Raw genomic sequence first — 17,718 nt, 5'->3', positions numbered from 1 at the left:
AGCATTTTTTAAAGTATTCAAAGAGGACTGGTGCATTTGTAGTAGGTGTGTTGTGGTGAACCGTGATACTGCTCGTAGGTCCCGAAGCAGTAGCGCAACCACTTAGTCCATGTCCACTGCAAATTTTCGGTCAGTCTAAATGAATATGATGGCTGACTCTGTGCTTCTGTAGGATGTTTTGAGTAAAACCTGCTCTTTCAAATATTTTTCCTGGGACTGGATTACTAAATATTGGTCTGTAGTTTGCGGGTAATATGGATTGAAGGTTTTCTTTTTGAGGAGTGTTTGTAGGAGGTTGCCAACTCTGATGGTAAGGAGCCTAGTTAAAAGAACCTGGAGCAATCTTTTAGCCATCTTCCCAGTACATGTTTTCCAAAATGTGTCTTTAAACGTTTTGGAGGTGCTGGATCTCAAGGTTATCCTAAATGTCTCACAGCAGTAATATTTAATTTCTGTTTTTTGAGTGTATTGAAACTGTGGTGGATGAGTCTTGTGTTGTAGGAATAGTTGTTGTCTTCTCCTTAAGATAGTTTTCTAGCTTATTTTTTTTTTACCTATTACTTGCAGATTTTGTCATAGAAGGGATGCTTTTGAAGTGTTTCTGTGTTTTGGTCCTCTGTATTATGGGTTCTAATAGAATCCTGTGCCATGATTTAGAAGGACATTCAGCTTTAGTTATGGATTTTGTAATAGTGTTGTCTTTTTGGTGGTACTGATGGCTCTTTTGTAGGTTTTGTTATACTGGCATAGTACGTCTTCATCTTTTTTCCCCAGTTGTGGGTCTGTATGTGAATTTGTGTTTTCATTCTTTTGATTTCATGAATCCACGTGTTGTTCTCAAATGGGTAACCCTGGGCCTAGTCTTTATAGTCTTTATCAGTATCTGGTTGTCCATTGTGGATGAGATCCAGTTGTACATGGTGTGTATGTCTTGAGATTGTGTATTTATTGGGGTTCTCTTAAGATGACAGTTGAGTCCAGTATTTTTCTATGAGATCATTTGTTGTAGCTGTCTGTTGTTGGTTATTGAGCCTGATTTGTAATGATGGTATAGTCACTACCGATTTAACTGTGAAGTTGTCTCACAGTGGCCTTTTCCTTTAGGAGGGTGGTGGTGGTTGGGTGCATGAGTATGGCATCCAGAGTATATCCAGCAGAGATAGCGGGGTCAGAATTAGGTTGAAGACCACCTTGTGGTAATTGTAGTTCTTTTCAAGATAAACCATATGTTGCTGTGGTCTACTTTCTATGAGACCTTAAGCTATGCTCAGCACACACTTAGGCATCCGTATGCACATCCTCTGCCCCCTCTTTTTATGCACCTACAATCTCCACAGTCTTGTTATGCATGCAATTGACGAGCTCTACTCACTGAATGCAGTACTCGTCTGTATTAAGGATGGCAGAGTGTGTCCACACTTAGAGCCTAATGACTAATCTCAATACGCAGGTTGTAGGGAGCCTGGGGCCTACAAAGAAAATACCAGATGTTTAGGAACTGCTACTTTGAAGTGTCCCAGCAGGAAATGATGATGCTCTGGGCCAGTGTCTAGAGCAGTTGGGACTGGCGTTCTGTTTGACTCAAAGTACATAGAAAGGATCAACTCTGAGTGATTGAAGAAACTGGTTGAGCCAAAATAGGTGAAAATCTAAAAAATGTCACCTTGGTGAATGTTCAGTGACAACCGAACAGTAGGTAGAGGCAGGATCTATGAAACGCACACAGGGGAAATGCTGACTCTAAACAAGGAATTAAGTGATGGATAGGAACAATTTTAGGACCACACAGGCACTTTAAAAGTAGTATGAAAAATTCATTTTAGTGTTTTCGAGACCATTGGAGTACTAAGCCTTACAATTTATACAGCTAATATGGAATGTTGTCTTGTGGCGACCACTGATGAAGCAATGAATGGATAGTTGAAGAACTAGAAGACTGCACACACAGATGGCACCAAGATCAGTATCCCCTATTAGAAAGATGCCCTGCATTCTTTAGCACAGCCCACCTCACTACCGCCTGCTGTCCCAGAATGGCAGCACTACTTTTCCCTTTTAAACTGCTAAATGGTACCCGAAGGTAGTACATACAAAGAGCAAGGATTCATTTCCATGATTATTGTCCCATGAAAAAATAACTCTTGTATTACAGACCTATTGATGTTTCAATCATTTCTAAGGAGCAGTGCCAACACTGACCTTTTGTCTTCGACGACCTACTGTTGGTTGGGTTCAGTCATCCTGCAGAGAATAATTCCCTTTGTATTTCAGTGGATTATGTTGAGGACACATGCTTGTTTTTCCAGCAGAGATTAATTGCTCCTCATGGCTGATGTGGGATATCAAAGAACCCAAAATAATCCAATGGCCTCAGAGTTACAGAGTAGTCTTCATCCTCATATCCTCTGGTGCCCACCCGAGACATGTCCTCCCCTTTAGATACAGTTGACCTCCTGGTGTTGGTGGTCTCCCACAATATTTAAGGATGTCACTAAGTTGCCAAAATTCAGTGTTAAAGTTCGCAGCTGTGGTGGGAAGTGAGACAGCACAACAGTTCGCATCTAGGGGTTGTCTTGACACTTTAGAGGTCTTTGTCTCAAATCATGCTTGTGTTTTTTGTTAAGTTTTGTCGCTTTTAGGCGAGCTTCCAGGAATCTGCAGTGAACTCCCTGCACACAGTCCTCAACCAAGAGCAGAAGGTGCCTAGTTTGTGGTGTAGGTAGCACTCTGTGTTTAAGACTGAAATAACTCTGGAACCGAATGTTGTAGAAAAGTGTTCAAAAAGTCCAGAATCCAATATAGGTAGGCCTATATGTTGAAACCAGGGGGACTAGGGGTGCGAAAGGGAAAACCTAGTGCTCCTAGTTAAATAGATACCCGAGCAGTTAAAAAAGGGTTTCCTGTCAACTGAGTTTGGCTTGGTGCAGGCTTACTCTTTATCACCAGGGTAATGTGTTCTACTAATTTCTAGTAGAATTGCGTACTGACCATCTATACAGTGGCAAACAAAGATGAGTAAACTTGCAAGTCTTTGGCAGTTTAGATGTTGTTTTTAGCTCTCTAGCTGGATTGCTGGGCAGGACTCCTGTTTCAAGGACTTGCTCTCTGTACGTAACACTTGGAGAGGACTCTTTTCTCAGATTTAGACCCCTCCACACATCTAGGCGGGCCCCTTCTACCCTGTAGCTACATCTTAGCCCTGATAGCTCTATGGTCTCTGAAGTTCATACCTCCGACCGCTCTATGCCTGAAGGAGGTTGGCAGGATTTCACTCTCAGTACGTAAACTGCGGTTACTAAGCCATCAAGAGCAACAAGGACACGCCCCCCATTCACATTACAACCAACCGGTGTACCGTCATGGGGGTGCAGAACCCTTGGTAATGCAATGGGGCGACTACCGTAGATTCAGATTTGCATGTTTGCCAAACCTGTTGAATATTTCATTCTCTCACCATCTTGCACTTTTTGTTTCTCCCAATCTGTGGCTTGACAGGGACATTCTTGACCACACTTAGATTCCCGTTGGCCCTTAGAAAGAATTTGTACCAATTTTCAGTTCGGAAGGAGGAAAACGGCCATTTAATGTGCCAATAATCATAAACGAACTTACAAGAGTATGACGGGGAGTTTGCAGTAGGAACATAACATTGTCAGAGGCACTGGTGCTTAAATGGCTCCCCTTCACCCTTTCTCCCTGGAGAGCCCATGCACCAAGTCTGGAAATGAGGCTTTATTTGAAGCAGAATTTAGTGCAGACATATATGCAAAAATATTCAACAAGATACCAAAACAACCTGCCAATCCGGGGGAATAAGTAGGTAATATGAAGGCAGACAAGTTATTTGAATATATAAATCACTTGAAGTCCTTATTAATAATTAGAATTCAAAGGTCTGCAATTACGATGGGTGCAGTTAATATGTTAAATACCAAAGGCAGCAGCCTGGAGCTCGCAAGGTCAGGCTCTGTTTGTGAGAATCCAGTTGTGCAATTATTCGGCAACCACAATAGTGATATAAGAAGTTCCTCGGGATCTTAAAGAGCTGGGAGTCTGGAGAATCATGAGAGCTCTACAATATCACAGAAACTATTCCGCTAGTCCTATTTTAAAATGGTACAGGTCATCCAAATATATAAACTAAAAGTACATTATCAGAACTCATAGTACATACAGCACATTGTCATAGGTTAGCAACCATAAATTCAGAAAAGTAATCAAGAGTTGCAAATAAGAAACAACATAGGCGGACTTCCCATGAAGGGGCGGTCAGCAGGCCTTGGGCACCCAAACAAGTTAGATAAGCAAATGTTGAAGTTACTTTTAAATAGATTTTTTTTCTGAAGACGATGTTCTCTTTAAAAGTGTTCCATAATTAAAGAAGGCGGCAACCATTAATTGTTCAGAAATTCCTATGACCAAGAACCAGGATTACAGGTAACAAACCTTTTCTAATGCAACATACATAAAATTGAGCCATTACATTTACTTCCTCGTGGATTTTTGACTTCCTAAGCTGATGAGATAGCTCAGTTGGTTAGCATGCCTGCTTCTGAAACATTTGCTCAAATTGTGCATAAGTTTCAGGGTCAGCAGGACAAGTGATTGTCCTCAAGATCTGCAGTAACAGCTAGACTGTGCAGCCCTATAGAGTTACAATACGGTGGAAGCAAGCACTGTGCCATTTTTTTCTTTTTACATTTCACCCGAGGGAATTGAAATTAGGAAGACAGTCGTGTGTAGTCTAATGTAACAGGGTCCGAAAATAACAGATTTTCTGATTTAATTTGCCATTGGGTCCCTCGACTCCCGGTTACCTCACAGTGAATGAAATATCCTGGACCCTTGTAAATTGCACTGTCCTTTTGACTCGCACCAGAAGGAATTACACTTCCCATTGTCTAGACCTGTTGAACTAGATATTACATGCTGTGAAATGATCCTCTGATGGGATCCTGCTGGGGAGCTTTACTACATGACCTGCAGAAACGCCCCATAATACAATTTCCAAACACTACAGTGCACCCATCACACTGCACACCAAGCAAGCAGAGTGAATTAGGATAGGTGAAGTGGGGAGCATGTTTATGACAGCATCCAGGTCAAGGAAAAAAAATCCTAAAGTTCCAATGAGGCCTGCGCCCTCCCTTGTGTACTGCACCGAAGAACGCCTCATGCCCGAGTGCAAAAACAGTTTTTCAAATGCCCTGAGTGTGAGTTGCAACACACACACGTCTGGTGAGTGCGATAAATGACACCTGCAGCGTCTTTGTTTAATAGATCGTCTGAACTCGGGGACAGCTAAAGCTGGCTGTCTCACCTAATAAGCACATCACACTCTCTCCAATCTCGGTTGCAAGTTATTTTTAGTTAATGTCTCGTACTGGCTGATAATGGTGTATTTTGTTCTTTATTTCTTACCAGCTCGTGTTCCTAAGAAAATACTGAAGTGCAAGGCTGTATCCCGGGAGCTAAACTTCTCATCAGCGGAGCAGATGGAAAAATTCCGCCTTGAACAGAAAGTATTTTTCAAGGGACAGTGTCTAGAAGGTACTGCTTCTCTTAAAATGTTGGCAGTGGATCTGAAGTTTTCTAATGGAATTTTTTCCTTTGTTGCCCCTCACTGTTGTAGATCTGAAAATGTCCTTCCCCCAGGTATAATTCTTGATCAGCAAATGGTTGCTTGATGAAAGCGGTGGCGTTTGCCTTGCGTAAGCTTCTTGGTTCTCATCACAGAATCCATGCTTCAGTACCAGGTAACTGGGCCCTCCTGGGCACTGTTGCCACAGCAGTGTGGGACAGCAGCTCTCTTTAGGGGAAGAATGGCTCTTCTGCGAGCCTACTTCCCCTTATTGTTTATGCTGAGCAGAGCAATTGTTTGATATTTTTTGTATCTGAATCTTCAAATGATTTTAGGCCTTAGTTATCTGTGTTTGTGTAATTCATGTTCTGAACTGTGGCGAGGACAGACATAAAGATAGCTCAGTCCAGTATTTGACATCTTTCTCATCTGTAGTAACCTGCCAAAACCCCCCTAGGGCTAGCAAGGATAATCCATCAATCTACCCAAAATATTCTAAAGAGCGAGAAGTGTATTGCCCGATCCAGTTCATTTCCACAGAATACTACTACACCAGCTACAGTACAGAAACCTGATATTTCACCCGAGCCTCACTTGCATAATAGTCCATAGATTGCTGCCAATTACAATGGATTTTTAGCATATTAGGTTAATTTACATGACAGACGTCCCTAATTTCTCCCACACGCCAGGGAGAATACACCTTCTCCAACTGATAGTTACCCATTGGGTTAGGGATGTTGGGAAGTGCTAGCGTCAACCACTCTGATATCACTAGGGCCCCCACCTGCCCTCCCCAGACAGTAATTCTCATCTCCTCAAACTGCAGTTTTCCTACCTCCCGCTATTGTTAATGGCCTGTTGTCTCTACAAGCACGATCCGTCTCGCCTTCCAATTCCCTCGTCCAATTTAAAACTAGAGTACTCCCCTCCATATGAGGTGGAGTAATCTTGTTTATTTTCTTTATTATCCCGAGTCGATTGACTGGAAATTGCATGGAATCTAGCAACATCTACTTGGCAACAAAACACATCTTGCCCTTTTCAAGGGCCCACCAGTGGCACTAGCTGCTTCAGATATTTCTTTGTTGATTCTCATTGATCAGAATCACCTCAACATAATGGAAGTGTAGCCAGCTAGCCCTGGAAATGTGTTGCTTCCTTCGTAGTGAACCCCTTATTCTTCCTCAGGGTACCCCAGCTCCCCCATGACTAGTTTCATTAATAATGTTACACTGGTCTCTTGGAACATAACTGGGCCTGGTAGTAAGCTTGCCCGAGAGGTGTGGGGGGCCTCTATTGATCAGGGTGCTATCTTTCTGCCCCAGGAAACTTGGGAAATGACTCCCACACATAGGCAAGGCTATAAGACTATTTATGCTTCAGCACATAAATCCCTTGTTAGTAGGCCCTCGGGTGGTCTTGCTGTTTGGCTTAACATCTCTTCGGGTTGCCATGCAAGGCAACTACCCATTGACTCTCCTGATTTACTTGGACTTTAATTGCTTTCATGAAGCAAAGTAAAATTGCTACTTTTAAATGTCTATTAAAGGAGTGTATGGAAGACAGCTGAGTCTCCAGTTTTACATCTTTTAAAAGATACCATACCCAAGGCCGGGGAGGGGACCGCTGTAATTGTGGGTAGGGACTTTAATGTGTGTTTTGAACCCACAGCTCTACTAAGGGAAATTGTGCCTAAGATCTATTCTGGGGTAAACCTCAACTTCCAGGTCCTTACCTAAAAGGTTTCCTAAAGGTAGCGTTGCAGTTGCTGGACCTCTGTGTGTGTTGTCACTTGAGAGAACAAAGTCTGATGCGGAGATGCGCCCCACTTTTAAAAAGAACTCTTACTGAAGCCATATTGATTACATCCTCGTAGACCTCTGTTCTTGGCGGAAAATAACTTGATCTGTAAGTTGTGCCTCGATGTGAGAGTGCAGACTTCCCCTTGCTCCTCACTCTCGGGGTACCTTAGATAGTCCTCCCAGGGCAGGTGGTGATCTTGTACAGTACCAATGACTAGTAACAACAGGGAGTACGTTGGGTAGGAGTGTCTGGTGAATAACAAGAGTGCCCACGCCCAGTTAGAACATGATTCCGCCCCTGTTTTGCTATCTGTAGCAAAGACCGCGCGAGGTGATAATGTGGCATGTTTGCTCCCTCCTGTGTAGAGCCAACTTCTCTAGCCTCCACTTCCCCTCATGATCCCACATTAGGCGATTTCCCTTGCAATGGACCAGTGTCAGTGTTCTGTTTTTATCTGGTATGTAATTCAAAATTGTAAGGAATAACATGTGGGGAAAAAAAATCGATACACTGCTGGTGGGAGTGAAACTTGTGAAATAGAGTTGTCCTGGATACCTGATACCAGGAAGGACTGCTGAGCCATATATACTAGTATTCGGCAGGAGAAACATCCTTGCCACACATGGAGGTGAGTGGTAGGGGCTGCAACTGTCATTGTATCCCTTAGGCTGCCACGCTGTTCAGAGCATTCCGTGTTACTTCTGGAAGTTTTTGGTCCTAAGGATGATGACATCTTTATCGCATCTAAGAACCATGGTGTTGATGGTGTGCGCCAGTGGAGGGTGCCAAGAGGGATGGAGGACACGGTGCCATTTGTCCAACAGGGAAGAATGTCTTAGTCCGGACACACACACAGGCTCCCTCTTAGCTCCTAATATATGTATTAGTGTTTCGTTAATTTTTTAAAATTTTTTTAACATTTTTAATTTTGTTTAAAGCTAGTCCAAATAGGTCAGTATTGCGCTAAGGATCTAGGCACGCATTTCAAAAGAACATGAGTTTTAGGACACCCCATGCTCGTGGCGTACTTGAGCCGTGGCGAAGGTACCCAAACTGAGAGCATCACAATGAAAATTCACTTGAAGAGAAAGAGCAAAGAAAACGTACTGTTTGTATAAGACATATTATTAAACTTGTTGAGCCCTCCAACTATGCTAGGGAAAAAACACAATTCGAAACATAATCTGTGCCCCCAGCTTTCCAGTGCCCCAGAAATGTACTGTGGTGAAAGTGTTAGCTTGAGGGGCGCGCTTTCTGACCTAAGTCTCTTTTGATCGTAACAATCAAATTTAGATGAGGCCCCCCCCCTATTTATTTTGTTACTTCCGTTTTTAAATGTTTTTCATGTATTTTCTTATTTTAAAAATGTTTCCAAAACTTCGAATGGAAACGAATTTTAAAGACAACGGAGATGTTAATCTGGGCCTGGAAACTCGTGACCATTCTGAAGCTATGGGTCCGAGGAAGAAATCTAGCTTGGACAATCCCTGTCGCACAACGTGCGCTCTGCGGTCTTGGGGGGCGTTATCCAACCGTGCAAATGTACAAAAGATGCTCAATGCTAGTGTTGGAAGTAATACCATTTTCACAACTGTTATTCATATTTTATCGTTCCGCTACCCGTCAGATGTACGAAGCCCTAATGCGGTTGCAAACCCTAGTATTTTCAAAAGTGCACATGGCAGGCTTTGCACAATGTATAAAAGAACTTTAAAGAATCTGAAAAGTATTTTCGGTTCGTTAAAGGACTTTTGTCCTCTTTCCAAATCACAGATAGGAAGAGGCGTCCCACTAGAATTTGAGTTTGAAAGGTACGCACCAGTAGTTTGTAACTGCTATTGACTGTCCAAATGGGAAATTGATTATTCTTCTCCTCCTCCTCCTCCTCCTCCTCCTTTTCCTCTCCTTTTCCTCCTCCTCTTCCTTCCTCCTCCTCCTCCTCTTCTTCCTCTTCTTCCTTTCTCCTCCTCCTCTTCCTCCTCCTCCTCCTCCAATGAACACGGCCGCTTTTTAAAAACGAATAAACGTGTTTCCAATTTTGGGAAGCAAGTACAGGGGGTGAAAGTTACTTGCAGGCCTCAGTCTCCTATATCACAACAGATGTCACTGGGGGACACATTGCAAGCTGTATCCATTTGGCTCCCCCCAGCCCCCCCCTCCCCCCGGAAGTTGTCAGTTTAGAGTTGAGTACACGACCGATTGGTATATGGGTTGCTTAGTACATTGCATTCCTATTTACAAACCTGTTTTTTGGGATGCAAAAGAGACAGTAAATGCAGCCCGAGACAAAGGCTGTGACCTTGTGATTGAGCCTGCAGTCTGGGCGGGTTTTACATTTCGCGATCCAGTTTGATATTTGTTTCCAAGCTCGAATTCGCTTCTGTTTTCAAGATTTAAAAGAGGTCATCTCCACTTTTTGCAGTAATTTGTGTGCTATATTGGGGCTTGGTTTATCACCACACGATAGAAAGCTCGTGGGGCTACCTCGGACTAATGGCTATTTCACTTGCATACATGCTGGCAATAACTATTCAGGCTACCTTTTTTTTTTTTTAAATCCAAAATATGTTTATTCCAGCTATGTCCCGTTTAGAAAATGTTCCACTTAAGTGAAAGTCAGTGGAGAAATTCACTTGCCCTGGTTTCTTTTATCCCCTAAACCTCCCTCTTCTCTTTTGAAATGTTGGCTTGTCATATTGTGTTTGATCATCTGTATCTTTTATTGTTTTTGCAGAGTGGTTCTTCGAGTTTGGCTTTGTAATACCCAATTCTATGAACACCTGGCAGTCTTTGATAGAGGCTGCACCCGAATCTCAAATGATGCCAGCTAATGTTTTAACGTGAGTATTGAACAGGTCGAAAAGTCCATGCTACTGGTCAGCAGTCACCTGTTGTCACAATATCCCCCGCACGGTCTCATCCATATGTATGTCGTTGGCACATAGATGATGTGTCGAAATATAAATAATATCACATCTCTTAATACAGATCTTAACAAACTCTTCTATTTTCTTGCAACCGCCTTTCCAAGGTAGAATCACTGACTTAACCTTGCACATAAACTAATCCCAGTATATCATTTCTACATAGATATCACATCACCTCATCAAAAGGCTCAAGATGCAGATGTCACAATCCACCACCACGCTTAAACCAACATTCAAAGACCAGGCAACACAACTGGTCTCATTATCTGAGGTACACCATATGCCTTAGTTCACTCTCTATTTAACAAGCTACTAGGCTTGCATCAAACCTGTTCACTCACCCTAACCCTGAGTGCAATACTCCTCCCTAACCGGATATGTACCCTCTCTACCACCTTCAGCCTAGGATTTGTTGACTTGTTCTGATTTCCCCAGAAGTCCCAGCCTTCCCGTAAGTCGTCATCTTTGAAAATTACTTTAACTGCCCCCAACCATAGACTTATCACCATTATCATGGTATTCCAGTGCCTTTTATTATCTGTCACCACAGTATTTTTACACATCATTTGGAGGACTAATCCTTGTCCTCTTTCGTTAGCGTCCCAAGCAACCATCCCTTTACCGGCTCACCAACCTTGAGGATACACTCCAGAGTGTTGTTGTATTACAACTTTGCTTACAATGAATCCTACTGCTTCTCATTATTTTTTTTGCAGCACCAGCAACTTTAGCCATTGTGTATGTTAATACATTTATTTTTCAGCCACCAGGGGCATTCCTACATAGACTTACTTCCTGCAACAGTTGGAATTGACTTGCTCCCATTACACTTTGGGTGTTTCCCCAAGTGGCCAAATGATATGCCATATAACCTTTAACCATGACTTACCACTTTCCTGGGCTTTCGGAATACTTGCCTTTAAAACATGATTGGATCTCTCAGCGTACTTATAAAATTGATGCAACTCAAAAGTGATGGCTGCTTGCGTAATTCATTTCTCTTTGAGAAATGCATTAATTACTGTAGAAACAAAGTGAACTTTATTGTCAGTTGCCAAAATACGTGTACATACTCCTATTTGAAGAACTTTTTCAAACAATTGACTCTAGAAATTGAAGCACATTCCACAAATGTCATCCAACCGTTTTGAATAATATTTTTTTCAAGAGCAACTCAAAAAAGAGTTTAAACATAAGGAAAGTAATTGAAAAATGTGTATGGCACAATTTAGTGGCACCACTGGCGCAATCCTAGGTTTGAAGACTCCATCTTCACCAGTATACACACTGATTGTACCAGTCATGTCCTCCTCGAAATCAAACCCCAGAAATATTTGCCTTCTGAGAGTACGACTAGAAGACGCGTGTCTTACTCTCACAATGGCACACACTTATTGTCTCAAGCCAACAGCCACTCTGACTCCAAAGGGAAGGCCCAAGGGCGTCCAGATTTAAGTTGCGCTCCTTGTAAGTCGCCGGCAACGGACCAGATTCTTCAGTTGGTCCCAATGTTTTCTCGAGTTGTCACTAACCCCTGCAACAAATCAAGGCCTTGAAAGAGTCTATGGTGCAAGTCTTTACTGTACTTCCAGCACCTTCTGTTGTGGCTTTCGGGACCCATGCCACTTTATGGGCCTCCAATTGGTTACTGCCAGCGGTTACTTCCCCAGTGCTGTCTGTCCAGCTGCCCAAGATCGACTGCTATCTCGCTACGAATTTACAAAAGCGCGACCAGCTGCCATGCAGTATTACTCTAACCCAGTGCCTCTACTGTGTTGCAGTTATCAACAGAGCCTTCATTTTCTTTTGGGTTCTGACTCCGTTCCTGTACCAGAGAAGGGTGCACCTCCTGATACCACTGATTAAGGTGAGCTTTAAAAAGCAAATGCTTTCTTTTGGCAGCTGTGCACTAAGAGCTGTGAACGCAAGAATGGGCTATTCATGATGTGGCAAAGTAAGTCATCTGCCCAGGCTTGGAATACCGTGGACTTCATTGTCATGTCAGTCTGTACCGGTATTGTGCTTCGCAGACACCTTGATGAGGTCGACCAGATTTCTGATGATGTATGGATTTGTCTTTTGACTGGTCTCGCCTCTTTGGAGAGAAGGTTGACTCCGCTGTAGAACACTTTAAAGATAACTGAGCTGTGGCATGTTCCTTGGGGCTGTTGACCTCTGCAAAACAAGTTTCCACGACATCTGAAACTTTAGGGGCTATTCCAGGGGGCTGGCATACGGGCACAGAAATCGTTCTCATCCAGTGACTCGGCAGATAAACTAGTCTGTTCAGGACCTCGATGCGGAACCAGCAAATGAGAAGAGGCCACAGAGGTCCTTGCATGTCTCTTCTGTTGCTACAACAGATTAGCTGCTCTAGTTCGTTCTCTGCTACTCAAACTAATCAGTGAGGGGGCAGGCCGCAGCACTTCTTCAAAGTTGGTGATCATCATGTTTGAAAGGTGGATCTTGCTTATTGTTCAAAAGGGCTACACCCTCACCACTTCTCTTCACCCATCCAGTATTCCTCCTGCCCAGGGACGAATTATGAGAGTGCACCTTTCCTTTCAGAGGTAAGAGATACGCCTCTTGCTCTTCAGTGGTGCAATAGAGTAAGGGTGTGCTTTCAAAAGAGCGTGCATATGCTCAACCCACCCAGATCATGCAGAGAACAGTAGATCCTTTAAGGGTGTAGACCCCTTTAAGGGTGTGCTCTCAAAAGAGCGTGCATATGCTCAACCCACACAGAATGCTAAGAACAGTAGATCCTTTAAGGGTGCGCTCTCAAAAGAGCGTGCATATGCTCAATCCACACAGGTCATGCAGAGAACAGTAGAGCCAAACCACCACATACAATAAACCTAGAATGTTTTCTCAATGGTTCTGGAGTCTAGAGAGTATTCAAAACGTGTCAAGATGTCCCAGTGATCTCCTTTCATCTTGGACAAGGAGCCACGATCTGTACATGATTGTTGTTGAACATGTTGGCTTGTGTATTGATCAGCATCGGCTGTTGATCTTTGGAATAGGTGCGCCACAAATAACCCCCGCCTTGCACCAAGTGAACTGAGCAAGGGATCCTGCCCTCTCCAAGAGTCCTGGGTTTGTATCTATGACCCTTCCTCAAACGCCAGCAAACTTAAAAACGTCATGATGCCAAGTATCATGTTGGGAATACAAGAGAATCCCTGACAGCCAACAGTCAGAATAAATCAACACCACATATTACTTTAGTCAGTTTGGAATTTATATTAGATTAAGGGGAAGGTTTAGTTTCTTGTGTGGGCGATGGCATCAAGGTATGTCACTTGTGCAGCTCCCTGTATTTAGCCCACACACCTACACCCAACTCATGCTAATTATAAATATTTTCGGTGGCTCCAGATATGGACTTGCTGTAATTGTAGTTTGATGCGTCTATGGCAATAAAGATACAGTAAAAATCTATAGATTGTACTGGCAGTTTTGGAGGGGAATTCTTGAAATACTCCTACACTTCAGGGTCGGTCGTCCCCATCAACAATTATTTTCCCTGTCCCAGTAAATCCTGCATGTACCTTATTTTAAAATAATGTGGCAGACAGAATAACTGACTGTGCAAAGTGAAAATGTGTACAGTAGGAGAAGCAGTGCCTATATGATTCATCCTGGTGCAAAACATGTTACAGGATGAGGGGACCGAGATCCAGAGGAAGTTCCCACTCAGTTGACATGATCTGGTAAGAAGAAGCTAGATCAGCCCCTAACAGATAACTGGGAAGCCCAAAATCAACCTCGGGCGGCCTGCTTGGTGCACGAAAGTCCCAAGTTGCTCACCAGAGACGGTGCATTAAACAGGCATGATGAAGGCATAAAGCTGGCAGTTCTCTCGCTGTGAGTCCCACAACAGCTGTGAAGCAGTGTTCAGCATACTTGGCACACTCTGGATGCCGCGTGCGGGACATGGAAACAGCGCTAGGAGTTGTCCCATAGTTGATAGGGCCTTTGCCAGTGCTAGGTGGGAATCTGCCACTGGGAAAGGTAAGCTGCATGATGTTAACTTAGGCCACTGACTGGAAGTAAGAGAAGCACTTTAAGTATGGGTAAGCTATGTCATTTTTTTTCTTTTTTTTTTCTTTTATAATATATACCCCCTGTACACAGACATATAATACCCCAGGTCGTGTTGGGAGACCATACTAGTGAGAACTCGCCAGTAGCCCGTCCTAAGCACCAAATCATCTAAGCCAATTTGTAGGCACTGGCCCTAGAGCACAACCAGGGTTGCCATAGATTTGTGCTTCACAGGAGAAGAAAGGAGCAGTATGACAAAGGTGCCCCTTCCAGCTTAAAAAAAAAAAAAAAGCATAAACAGACCGATAAGTTTTGCTGTCGCAGGATTACCATTAGTACTTTAGGTGAAGAGTTTCGACCTAGGCATTAATCCATGCCAGATATCCCTGCAACATACATTTGAACAAAATGAATCTGAATGGAATCAGTCTTCCCCAAACTGAGAACAACCCAGGCAATGTATATGTAAAAAAAAAAAAAAAACATCTAGCCCAAACAAGATCTTAGATAAGAAACCCTGAGCACAATCCTAGGACTGCAGAAATCAAGGCTATAAGTGAAACAGGACTGATCTAACCACATAAAGTTTCAGTCACACACAGACAAATCAAGTCTCTTAGTTCCAGTACGCCTGCCTGCAATACTAAGGCGTTCAAAGAGAACAAAGTGTTTCAAGTTACTACATGAAGCCGCCTGCCAGCTATGGAGCTGCAAGCGTGGTGCGGATTTAGTAATCTGACCACCGTCTATAATTAAAATAAATTTCCATTGTTTTGACCCAGAATAAACTGCAGTCACAGGCAAAGGATCATAGATCGGCCAGAAGATCCTGAATCTTAAGTGGGTCCGCATCCCATGAACAGGGTTTAACTTCATGATCGCATTGAGGATGAGAAATGAACAGAGTAGTAATGGGCTCAGGCAGAGGCGATGCCAAACAGCCTACACTTCAGCCAGACCCATCCATTTTCATATGAACATCAGGTTACAGTGCAGTGGACCACTTCTGAGAACGAGCCCATCGGCGAAAACGAAACACCTAGCTATCACTGATCACAGAAACCTTTAAGAACCAGAACAGAAAGGTTCATGGCGCATACTGTAGGCAGACCAACAGAAAAACAAAGGAATCTATGCATACCCCATAAGTGTTAGACATGTGGTTCGTAGCTGTAATTGTACAAAAGGGAAGGGGATGACTTTGTAATCCAAAGGCAAAAGTGCATGCCTCTGAATCTGGCTATAGCCCTGGTTCTTATTGCTTTGTATTTTTTATTTTAATTTTTTATATATATATATCAAACCAAGGCCCTTTCAGGGTTAGAGTGACGCATAAATTATGCAAAAAACAAAGGAGAACTCTGGGAAGTTCCCAATTTTAGGTGGAGAGCTGCTCTAGTAAGGAGCACCCTGCAACACCAGCGACACTCTAGATTTGCTCACCTCAAATGTCTGCTTATCTAGCAAAGTTTTTAAGCATAGGATCAGCACAGTGCTGGCTCCAACAGTAGTTATTTTGTGTGTGGAGGCTCTCTGTAGCACCAGCCCTAATTCTTCAAGTGTGGCAACAATATATACCCCGGACCTGGCTCTGTAAACCTTTTTCTGAAGAGCTCCTTGAACTGGCATTACACCCTAAAACAGTAGCCCCAAAAATCATATTTCAGAGACTTAAGCCTGTCAGCACACTTGAGAAGGAACACACATACAAGAATTTACTAACAATGGGACTAGCCTTGAGGGAGGCAGATTTCTCTAGTGAATGTAAAGTTGATACTACATTAATGTGTCAAACACAATCTACCACTTGTTTTTGGAAAAAGTGAATTCAAATGCCTTAATAGTTTCATGAGCAAATGAACAGCATTGTATGGATTGTATCCCTTTTTGAGGCAAAAAAAAAAGAAATCTGGAATAAAACGACCAACAACACTAAGCATTTGCTATATTCCCTATGGGAATCACCTACCACAGCTAGGTCTGGTTTCATTATAGTGACAATGGAAGAGATGCTAACCAGCCAGTCGAATCAAAGACTTCGTTCTACCAACAAGGCATGTCTGGTTTTGTAACCTGGAATCCCTAGCACTCCCAGTATACATAAAACCAGCAATAATCATTCTGACAACGAAGTCCCATGCTGATAATGAGGTCCCACCCAGCTACCAGTTATCTCCAAATCTGCCTATTAAATGTAGTAGTTGACAAAGTGTCCAGGGACCTTTAATGACGTCGGGCATCATAGCCGCCAGTCAGATTTGAGGTGGGGGCTAAAAATTAGAAGGTGTTTAAGGGATAACTCTGGAATGGATTCTTATTTATCATGATCATTCGAGGATTAGAATGATTTTTTTAAATGGTCCATTTGCAGAGTCTTACATGGCATACCTCGAGGTTCCTTTTTTCTTTTTAACATTTACATGCCCCCTCTCGCCTGACCGATCAGCTAGAACACCAAATGTATTAATACAAATCCAACTTCATCTCGATAAGGAGGTGAGTATTAGTAGAAGCTCGTCAACTGCCTTACTCGCAGCTGTCTTTAAATGACAGAGAGCATATTGTGCCTCAACAACGCAATTCAGGTCCTTGTCCTGAGCATCCCAGAGGGAAGTAGGAACAACAGTCTCTTTTCAGTGGCTTAGATCTCAGTAGAATATTAAACCTTGCATTCACTTTCTTCCACCAGCCTTATAAAATGGATAAAGAACACATTTCCTTGTGTCTGGTTGTAAATTCAACCACCTCTGTGAATGACCCAAAGGTCTTAGTACAATCTGGAGTACATTACCTAACCTAGTCTCCACAAGCCTTCGAGAAAAGCCAACAGACCGCTTTCAAATGATGCAAAACCCAAGCAACCAGCCTGGTGTGACACTTCAAAGGTAAGACCATATAAAACCTGCATTGGAAGCTCCCAGCTGGCTTCCTGTGGCACACTGAAAGCTGTGTGTGGTATAAGCCTTCAGTCCAATCCTAAAACGGAGGCCTATTTTGCCTCCAGAAGCTCACTTCCTGTGCCCCAGGCTGTACTCTCTGCCCGCCCATCAGTGTCCCCAACACTCACTTGCTCCCACTCCCAGCCTTTTATTTAAGTTATCTATATGTGTAAGAGCCTTTAAGTAATCAGAAAGTGACCTTGCTGCCCACTGTGATAGAGATATAAGGAGACGGGATTCCATCATTTAGTAGCGGATCAGTCTTCATGAGCCATAAAATAAAACCAGAACTTTTACTACGTCGTGGCAGGTTGTTGTGTTTGAATGCCGGGGGCTCCCAGTATATCTGTGCCACTTCACTTTCCCATGGTTCTGCTGGTAGGATCAGGGTGGTGGCCCAGGTATTCCAGAGTAC

At 43.1% G+C, this 17,718-nt stretch overlaps 1 protein-coding gene across 1 annotated transcript in view; it reads left to right on the top strand.

Moving 5' to 3' along the window:
- The window catches only part of PDE6D (phosphodiesterase 6D), a 69,238-nt gene that overhangs the window by 49,046 nt on the left and 2,474 nt on the right, over positions 1–17,718 (top strand). Inside the window, exons 3-4 of the mRNA XM_069212871.1 lie at positions 5,425–5,550; positions 10,122–10,227. Coding sequence (XP_069068972.1) covers positions 5,425–5,550; positions 10,122–10,227 — 232 coding nt within the window. The remainder of the gene's footprint in view (positions 1–5,424; positions 5,551–10,121; positions 10,228–17,718) is intronic.

Source organism: Pleurodeles waltl, chromosome 11 (assembly GCF_031143425.1).
Source record: "Pleurodeles waltl isolate 20211129_DDA chromosome 11, aPleWal1.hap1.20221129, whole genome shotgun sequence".
In the NCBI taxonomy this organism is placed as follows: Eukaryota; Metazoa; Chordata; class Amphibia; order Caudata; family Salamandridae; genus Pleurodeles; species Pleurodeles waltl.
Note: the sequence above shows the minus strand (reverse complement) of the source record. Positions and strands in the feature narration are given on the sequence as shown.